The following is a 10,146-nucleotide window of genomic DNA, read 5'->3' as shown; positions in this document are numbered from 1 at the left end:
AACTGCTTGTCCCCACAGCCATGTACAGAGAGAAAGTGCTTTATTTTGAGGTCAAAAACAAGATTTTCAACCATTTAAAATACAAAAGTCTACTCATAACTATCAAATAGAATAGAGAGACCCTGATAGAGGAAAAAAAGACAAATAAAAAACAGGTCCACTGCTGGGCCAGTGGCACTTAAAGGGTTAAACAAACAAAAAAAAGAAGTTGTACCAGCATGCACAACAACAGGCAAGCAACCACAACACACTATAGCAAACACTCTTAACACAACAGCAAGGTTAGAACAATTTACACTGCACACAACAGTTAGTAAGCATGCAATTAAACAGGCAAGCAAACAGTGCAAACTTTCTGAGCACAACAGAGAAATTCAACAGGAGGTTAGAGGATGAGTAGAGCTCCCTCTTCAGGCACTGCAGAACATTTTGTGTTCTTTTGTCCTGTTCACACCAATCACAGGTGGAGAACACTTTGGTCTGATCCAGTCCTGTGCAAGAGAAACACAAATGCACACACACACACACAGACAAAAAAATATGTTTTAAGACGTAACAACATGACTGATGTTGTCAAACTAGATTTCTTTGATGATTCACCAGGTAATTCAATAGCCACATGAATCTGACTTATATTGTGAATGGAAGACTGCTTACTGAGTTATTTTCAATTCTTTATCAAACAGAAGTAACAGCTTTGAATGGAAGAAACTGACTCACTAAACCCACCTGATTCCTATAGAAATGCTCAGACTAGGGGAAGCATCATTTAACATCTTAACAGAACAGCTGCCATCTTTATAGAGGTTTTAACCACTGAAGAAAATAATTCCAAAACTGAATTTTAGTATCAAAGAGTATCCTGATGTTTGGAGTCGAAAGCTTGAATAATATAAAACCATTATCACAAATCATTTCTGAATTGTGGATAATATCCCAAACTAATCTTATATTGTTTGTTATGTGTCATTTTTTATAAATCTTATTAGCTGGTCATGAGTTGCAGAGTATAGTCCTTTTTTCAGTCTTCTGGCTATAATTTAACCCCTTCAGCTCTTTTTACTTTTTACTGATTTTTTACTGATTTTGGCATACCTGAATTTAAAATACTCACATACATTGGAGTAAATTGATAAACATGGTTTCATTTTACAGACAAAAAGCTAGATTTTAACACATGGGTGGAATAATTAATATTTTGTATTGTATTTTTCATAATTTTATGATAAACACAAATACAAAAATCTACTTTTGCTTTTTTTATTTGATTTATTTATTTTTTATTTGAACGTCTGTTATTTGAGATCTGTTTGGTCTATGATGCTGCAGAAAGTTTTTTTTTTGATTCCACTATGTGCCAGTAAAATGGGGGAAAAATTATTTAAATTGTGCCATTTTTAAAAAAAGTTACAGAGATTTTATTGAAGGGAGGCAAAATGTCCTCTTGGGGGGTGCAGAGCTGAAGGTTAAACATTTTTATTGTACATCTTAAAAGTCTAAAAAGTGGGCATGTGTTGTGGTTGATTACTAGTTGATTCCAGGTTAAACCGGCTATCAGAAATGTGTAATCCATCGTGGACATTATCCACCATGAAGTGTACTAAAAGTACCTTTGATACGAACAATATCTCATGACTGAATTACTCAGAAACCAGTCCATATATGAGTGTCACTCATCAGGTGACTCACTCATTTTCTCATTTCCTCCATTCTCAAAATCTTCCAGCTCAGCCTTACAGTGTTAAACTACAATTAACATACTGTTGCTGTCCAATTTGTAGAACGAATGGTGCTACACTCCACTTCTTTGTTCCACAAAACCTTTTAAAAATGTTCTTTAAACTATGGTTCTTTTAAGAACTGTTCTCTGAAATGTTCTTTAGGAAACCAAATATTCTTCTTCTATAGCACTGCACTACTTAAAAAGAACAAACATTTTAATTATCTTTTCCACTATAAAGAACCTTTTTTTAATAGAATGTCCTCAAAGTGTGCATAGTGTCCATTGCACATGTTACATATATTTCACATTGTCCTGTGGGTTTTGGTCTTATTTTTATTATTACTAAATCAGTCTCAGATACTGGAAAAGTGTTTGTATAGCTTTCTTCTAAATCTCAGTGATATTGTGACCTGCATGGTCCAAAAATATCCTAGAACACTGCAAAAAAAAAAAAAAAAAAAAAATGCTTTTCTTACTTAGATTATTTGTCTTGTTTCCAGCCAAAATATCTTAAAAAATTCTTAAATCAAGAAGGATTTTCTTGACAAGTAAAAATTATTTTCTTGTTTTCAGTAAAATCAAATCAAAATTAAGTGAGTTTTTGCTTAGAACAAGCAAAATAATCTGCGCTTAATTAAACGCACTTAATTTTGATTTGTTTTTACTGAAAACAAGAAAACTACTGTAAACCCTGCTGGATTACCATCATTTGCTAGTTAGGCCAGCAGATGGTGCTTAAAAGCACTGTGCTTTTTTGAACGCTAAACTGGCCTGATTCTCTCTGGTCATTACAAATCTAAAGATGTATCAGTCACTGGATATTAGCATTTCTGCCAAGTGTCACCTGTTGTCTTGTAAAATGATTAAATATAATAAATACAGATGGCAGAAAATGGTTGGTCGTTATCTTTTAGCTAGGTGTGACAGGCTGTTTCAACAGTTCACATAAACCATGATGAAATCTAAATAATAGAATTAGGCAATGTCTGTGAGAACACTGTGTATGCAGTCCAAACTTACACAAAGTTCTCTCATTTATATACTACTGAATATACTGGAAATACCTGTCTTTCCGTTTCCATAAGTGTGTCAAACTTTTATTGAATACAATTTTAATTCATACAATTTTGTTTAATATTTTCCCTATAATTTGTCCAATACAATCATCTAAGGACATCTATCATACTCCTACAATATAAAAAGAAATCAATGACCCTAACTGTGTTTCAAATGAAAATTAATAAATACATTTTTTCTGCTACAAAATTGTTGCTTCTGTGACTAATTTCTCATGTTTCTTTCTTGTACAGTATGTGAACACTCATTATTATAGGGATTTATATAATTTGACTGCAGTGAAAAAAAAATGTTGCAATTATATTTAATTTATGTTTTCATTGCCTCAGCTGTAGTTGTGTTCATCAGTGTTTAGTACAAGCTAAAGTGTGAAACTGGTGACTTCCAAAAGGGGCAAATAATGTGAGTCTGATTAGCAGTCTGTAACCTTCTCAGCTCAGTTCTTAGGTGTTTTGTGAACAAGTCTTTATGATTACGATAGTAACACAAAGCATTGCAAGACTTCATCAGCAAAGAAGAATGGATATGGACTATGAAAAATTGTCTACGCTGCAGCAAACCTCAATATTGCCCTTGAAAAACATTTCCAGAAAACTTCACAAAGCCAACATCCATGAAAGAGCTGCAATCACTAAAACTTTGATCTCAGACACCAGTGCTGAAGTACAAACTAGATTGGGTCATGATCATAAAACCTGGACAGCTGGAGCACAAGATCAATTTCATCATCCGCCCTGATCAGACAAAACACCCGACCTGAACATTGTCAAACCACTACGGATAGTTTTAGAGAGAAATGTGAGAAGCAGATTCCCTTCTTCAGCATCTCTGAAACAAGCAGGCGTTCTGATGCAACATTCAGCTGGAGACTAAAAGCATCTGCTAAATGCATGTGACCCTGGACCGCAAAACCAGTCATAAGGGTCAATTTAATGTTAACATAAATAAATAAGCTTTCCATTGATGTACAGTTTGTTAGAATATGACAATATTTGGTCGAGATACAACTATTTGGAAAATCTGGAATCTGAGGGTGCAAAAAAAATCTAAATATTGAGAAAATCGTCTTTAAAGTTGACCCAATCGTAAGTCGCTTTGGATAAAAGCGTCTGCTAAATGAATAAATGTAAATGTAAAGTTGACCAAATGAAGTTCTTAGCAATGCATATTACTAATCAAAAACAGGTTTTGATATATTTAAGGTAGGAAATTTACTAAATATATTCATGGAACAAGATCTTTACTTAATATCCTAATGATTTTTGGCATAAAAGAAAAATGTATCATTTTGACCCATACAATGTATTTTTGGTTATTGCTGCAAATATACTCGTGCTACTTAAGACTGGTTTTGTGGTCCACACTCTTAAAAATAATAGCGCTTCATGAGGCCATCGAAGAACCTTTTTTGTCTAAATGGTTTAATAAAGAACCTTTAACATTTCACAAAAGGTTCTTTGTGGCAAAAGGTTCTTCAGATTATAAAAAGTCAAGCAAGAGATGGTTCTTTGTGGAACCAAAAATGGTTCTTGTATGGCATCGCTGTAAAGAACCTTTTTAAAGCACCTTTTTTTCCAAGAGTGTAGGGTCACAAATTGAAAAGTAAAGAGACAGCAAAGTTTTATTTAGAATGAAATAATAGCATACTGAATTTTCTCATTTTGTTTAAAAACGTCTGAACTAATCGAGTGAGTAAACAAAATAAAGGTTCATTTACCCCACTGAAAATGGAAGGTCAAGTTAAAAAAGCATTTTGGATACAGTATTATTAGTCCTGCACAACTTGACAGCATTATAGGGCATCTCATGCATATACATACTATATACAGCACGAAATTTGTGAGTGGTATGACAGTATACAAACCTGGGACTGCGAAACACACATATCACAGCAATACATCAGTGTGAAACAAACAGAAATATTTATTGGAATTACAATAGGTTTTATTGGCAAAGATAAACAGTGGTAGCTGAGATCCTCAAAATATATATCACTCTAAAAGTATCATTTTGTGACTTGTGTTTTGAAATATGAAAAAGGTGCAATAACTACCTCACGCAGTAACACAATCAATACATTTACAAAAGAACAAGCTCCTCTTATTCCTCATGACAATCACACATATACACACAATTGAAAACGAGAGAGTTGTTTCAACTCCTGATAATCCTGTTTGCAACAACAAACAGTACCGTGATTCATTTAGCAGTGGTGAAGTCCTAATATTATTGTAAAATTTCAGATGATGGTTCGTTATGGTTTTTGCGCTGCAATTTCTTGAGACTACTGACTTAATACAAGAACAAATCTTGAATTGCAACGTACAAAGTTCTTAAAGCCACACCTCTTTTCCGAAATAAGAGCAGCAGCATTTACCAGAAATTATACTAATCCAAATGTTTTTTTCCAAAAAAATTTTATCAGTTTGTTACTGATATGATAAATAAATAGCGGTTGGCGGCAATAGCTACATTTCCGTCACACATACTGTACAATGTTTCTTAAACATGCCAGGCAACATAATGAAAATGCTAACCTCTTTTCTGAGGTTTATTAGTTTAAAAAGAAAACAGTTTAAAGAAATTATATATATTTTTTAAAAAATAAAGTCCTAAATTACATTAGCAATAAATACAAAGGGACACCTTAACATGAGGTATTAAGGATATCTCAGGAATCTAACACACTTCTTTTCACTTTTTTTCCAAAGCCTTCTGCTCTAATGCTTTCCGTGCTTCATGAGGTTTGAGAACGTACTCTGTGTACATAGAATAGATCACTCCTGCAAAACAAAAACACAAAATATTGGATTAAACAACACATTTATCTGCATTTATGTGAATGTGTGTGTAAATCTAAGAAAACAACTCGCCTAAAGTCATCGCTCCCACCACAAAGCCCTGCGCAGCCACACGCATATGAATCAGATGGACTGACATCTTTGTCTCTCCTCTGCTCTTCAGTTTGAACAGTCTGTATGCCACAATGGCAAAGAACCCAGCCATCCCTTAAAAGACATCATAGCATGACATGAAATATGATATACAAAATAGTTAGGGTGAAGCTATAGATAAAATATGAGACCCTGAACCACAAAACCAGCCTTAAGTAGCACGGATATATTTGTAGCAATAGCCAAAAATACATTGTATGGGGCAAAATGATCAAAAATCATTAGGATTTTAAATAAAGATCATGTTCCATATAGATATTTTGTACATTTCCTACCGCAAATATATACAATTTTAATTTTGATTAGTAATATGCATTGCCAAGAACTTCATTTGGACAGCGATTTTCTCAATATTTCGATTTCTTTTTTTTTGCACCCTCAGATTTCAGATTTTTAAATTGCTGTATGTTAACAAACTATACATCAACGGAAAGCTTATTTTAATGGTTTTGTGGTCCACACATGGATGCATATGTAGTGGTCATCATAAGTGAAAACGTATTTTTGTACTTTAATGTAAAGCCATGTGAGTTAATAATGACATACGAACTGAATACATAATGCACAAATTTGAGCAAGTAACCAGTTATAATGTTTAAATGTTTACCTGCAGGGACAAATGGATTCTCTTTGACTTTTCTGATAAACTTGGATTCATTGTCTTCGTATTCCATTGCAGTCATCTTGGCTAAAAAGAAAAAAAAAAAAAAAAAAAAAAAAAAAAAAAAAAAAAAGGTTAGATGTCATGAATTAAATCCCACATTGCCAATTTTTGATACATAGGTTTATAAGGTTTATAAGTTGCCACCTCCAATAATCAATAAATCAGTTTATAAATCCGGCTAATAAATTTGTAAAGCATTACATTATTATAATATTAAAAACATACATATTAAGATATTATATTATGAAACTTAAGATATTAAAAAAATATATTTATTTGTATTTCAAAAATGTTAGAAACATGACTTTAGGTCATTTGTGAGGCACAGCAACAGGTTAAACATATCAAGGAAGGACTATATCAAAGAAAGATACAGGAAATCAATCAGTTGATGTGATTGACCAAGTTGAGTAAAAGTGATAGACATGTTACATGAAGGTCAAACGATGCACATAGGCCATTTAAAGCATGATTTTACACGGTTTTTACTTCAAGAATTGATGTGTAATAAAACAAACATTATTGACTGTCTTTTGTTATACATATTATTCGCTTTCAATGAAAGATATGGCATTTCCTCAAGAACAAACTGCTACGTTTGTCTCTGACTGAAAGCACACAAAACCACTTTCGTTCTCTGTTTTTAAAATAAAAGACTGATTTATATTAGCCATACATTCAGATATTAAACAAAACGTATGAAATACCTAATTAGGAAGTTTTCTGCTGCAAGCTGGAGTGAAGCTGCTCGATTCTGCCGGTTGAGAGCTGGTAAGCGTGACCGTCTGCGTGCGGAACAGAGTGATGTAATATGTCGCGCGTCAAAGTGACGTAGATATACAGGCAATCTGGTTTACCAAAATAAAAGTCTCTTTAAATTAACTGCACAACTTCGTTGTTAAATCAAACAATCAGAACAATACGTTTCGAGATATAGTCTTTTCTATTTCAAATATATCATCTATTAAAAAGTGTTTAAATGCATATGTGAATTTTTACGTTTTCATCTGAAGTTTTAATTTGAAAAAAAAAAAAAAAATGGCGTTTCAAACAACTTTTTTCAGCGAAGGGGCGTGACCCTTGCGTGCAATGCCTGAGTTCAGCAGAGTTCAAAGCTACATTAACCACATCTTGTACATCACGTACTATCTTCACAGACAGGAAATTGCCATAATTATCTAGGCCTCTGCTTTATTTTACATTTATTTGTGTTTTCAAATACATTGTGCAGTATTATTTAGATCATATGTGCAGTATTCAAATGTATTTTGTGTATGACTGCCACTTTAAAAGTGCATGTATGAGTTATATCCCTGTTTTACAGATTACAAATAAATATAAATTTACTTTACTGTTGCTAGAGTTGTTTACTGAAACCAGTTCTGCTTCTAAATTAACAGATAACAGTTAATCAATGATTGACGGTACATCTCCAGCATAATTTCCATGATTTATGAAGGTAGAGCTCCTATTAAGGATGCTGATATTAATGATTAACTCCAAAAAGCTCCAGACGAACAACCCCACTTCAGAGGACTTGCGCTAAAAGTCATAATACATAGGATGCTATTGTATGAACTCTCTGGAAACATATACTGTCGCAGGATTCAGAAGTTTACTCTGGTATATTTATTTTTTTCCATTTCTACTATTCTTTTTCAAACTGAGGTTAAACACATAAATAGGTAGGTATCTGTATGCATGTTGTCTGCACTCAAAATTGAACAAATATTCAGTGTAATTTGTAATTTAAACATATTCCGTGCGCAGAAAAAGCTGAGTCACGGTGAGTCTGTAGTGTAACATAAGCGCTGTTTACCTACAGTATAGGCACTGCGCTATATGATAGCCTACATCAAGTGTAACAATGAATGTATTATATATTACTCCAAATTACATTCAGTATAGGCCTTTCATGTAATGTATGTAAGCGTGCGTTATGTTATGCTATCATATGTTCCTATGTCGATAAGTTATAAGGGTGATTCAGACAAACTTGCCAAAGGTGCAAACTCATGATGAAAGGTGCAAAATCATACAGGTGGTGCCAAAAATAATCTCTCTCTGTCTCTATATACATAATTGAAAAATTAAAAGTTGCAAACATTTTCATGGATGATTACTATTTTATAGATCCACACAAACCAAATGGATTCTTACGGTATAGTATAGAATCGGCAGTCTTTCTTTGTTGGCTCTGTAAACCTGTGCTATTTTATGTTATTCATGCTTTTATAATGTTGTTATTCATGTCTCTTGTCATTATCATTTCTGCTGTATGCCATATTCATATTTGCACTGTTTTGCACAGTGTTTATCTTCTCATTGTACAAAAAGCAAGCCGCTTTGAGTTCATGATACTGAAGTGTGGATCTCTTGATTGTTGGGATCTCTAAGATTTCACATTGTTTTTTAATAGATTTAAATTACCTCTTTTTATTACTGTTTTCTGGTTTCCTTTTTGTTTAATTGCACAGGTTTCCCACGCGTCCTGGAAAACCTGGAAAATTGATGACTAATTTTCCAGTCCTGGAAAACACATGGAAAATGAAAAAAAAAGAAAAGGAAAATGTCCTGGAAAATCTTGTAGTTGTCCTGGAAAAATATTATATATATATATATATATATATATATATATATATATATATATATATAGATAGATAGATAGATAGATAGATAGATAGATAGATAGATAGATAAAGGAATTGTGTTCTTCTTTAGCCAAGCCTGAAACAAATAACACTAGGCTACTAGTAGAAAATGTTCGAACTGCCATAAATCGTAAGTGGCAATTTTCTGCTCCAAACGCATGATCAGCAATCAGCTCTTTTGTTTAATTTCATTTCAGAAGATCTCTGTTCCACACTTGCACACAAACTGTATTGCAAGCATTTTCCAAAATGTCATTGGTGTGGACATATTATGAAATCTTGTAATGGGACATTAACAAAGCTCAGAGATGCTGAAGGCTAACGCAAAGAGGTGAAAATATTGGCAAGCTCACTGTTCCATCATGAGCACTACCTGCTGTCAGAGAGGGAATTTGTGCTCTCAATCAACCACTGTTTTTGTTTCCTGCAGATATTTCATGTAACATAATTTCACGAAGATAAAGTTAGAACATTTGGTTTTTGCTTCAGATTTTAAAATTAGATCAGAAACTGCACATGTATGTAGAATCTTTATTTTTGGTCATAGGGCTGGACGAAAAGGCCAAAATGTATATCATGATATATTTCTTAATTTTGGTTGATACAATATAATTCTGATATCGACATGAACAATATTTAAAAAAGCCCCAGAATTACTGCCAAGAACGACCACAACAGATGTGTATACAAACTTCTGAAAAATGAATTTGCCAAATCTATGAAACCTCCTTTTATAAAACTATATAATATTTTAGGAAAAAATGGTACAAATAAATTATTGTTCACCTTTTATTTGTATTTAGCCTTCATACAAACAAGAAATGTGAAATCACCATCAAATAAACATACGACTTCCAGACTCACCTTAATAGTATTAATATATTAACTAAGCTACAGTATAACATGAGCTGTTTATTCTCGTAGATTGAAAGTAAAGTGCTTCAGCCCGGAAAAAGAATATGAAAAGTACTTAGAGTTGCTACAGAAAATAACCAAAAACAAAAGAGCAACAACAAAAACATGCTGCTGGAAATGGGGTTATTGAAAATACCAAATTTATCATCTGCCACTAGGAGG

At 33.0% G+C, this 10,146-nt stretch overlaps 1 protein-coding gene across 1 annotated transcript; it reads right to left on the bottom strand.

Moving 5' to 3' along the window:
• Positions 1-4,713: 4,713 nt before the first annotated feature.
• On the bottom strand, positions 4,714-7,207 carry LOC141344038 (HIG1 domain family member 1A, mitochondrial-like). The gene is made up of 4 exons (XM_073848758.1): positions 7,126-7,207; positions 6,362-6,442; positions 5,674-5,808; positions 4,714-5,583 (listed from the first exon to the last, which is right to left on the bottom strand). Exons 2-4 carry the CDS (start codon positions 6,435-6,437, stop codon positions 5,495-5,497), a joined length of 300 nt encoding a protein of 99 aa, XP_073704859.1. The 5' UTR covers positions 6,438-6,442; positions 7,126-7,207; the 3' UTR covers positions 4,714-5,494.
• Between the last annotated feature and the right edge of the window lie 2,939 nt (positions 7,208-10,146).

The sequence above is a fragment of the Garra rufa genome, chromosome 10 (assembly GCF_049309525.1).
Source record: "Garra rufa chromosome 10, GarRuf1.0, whole genome shotgun sequence".
Classification (NCBI taxonomy): domain Eukaryota; kingdom Metazoa; phylum Chordata; class Actinopteri; order Cypriniformes; family Cyprinidae; genus Garra; species Garra rufa.
This window is presented reverse-complemented; position numbering and strand designations above follow the sequence as displayed.

What these genes read in the sequence shown, in the direction of transcription:
- LOC141344038 (XM_073848758.1), bottom strand. Translation starts at nt 6,437, where the DNA reads ATGACTGCAATGGAATACGAAGACAATGAATCCAAGTTTATCAGAAAA. An exon ending in GAATCCATTTGTCCCTGCAG is followed by an intron (nt 5,809 to 6,361) that starts GTAAACATTTAA and finishes ATGTCTTTTAAG; the next exon opens with GGATGGCTGGGTTCTTTGCC. An exon ending in GGTGGGAGCGATGACTTTAG is followed by an intron (nt 5,584 to 5,673) that starts GCGAGTTGTTTT and finishes TTTGTTTTGCAG; the next exon opens with GAGTGATCTATTCTATGTAC.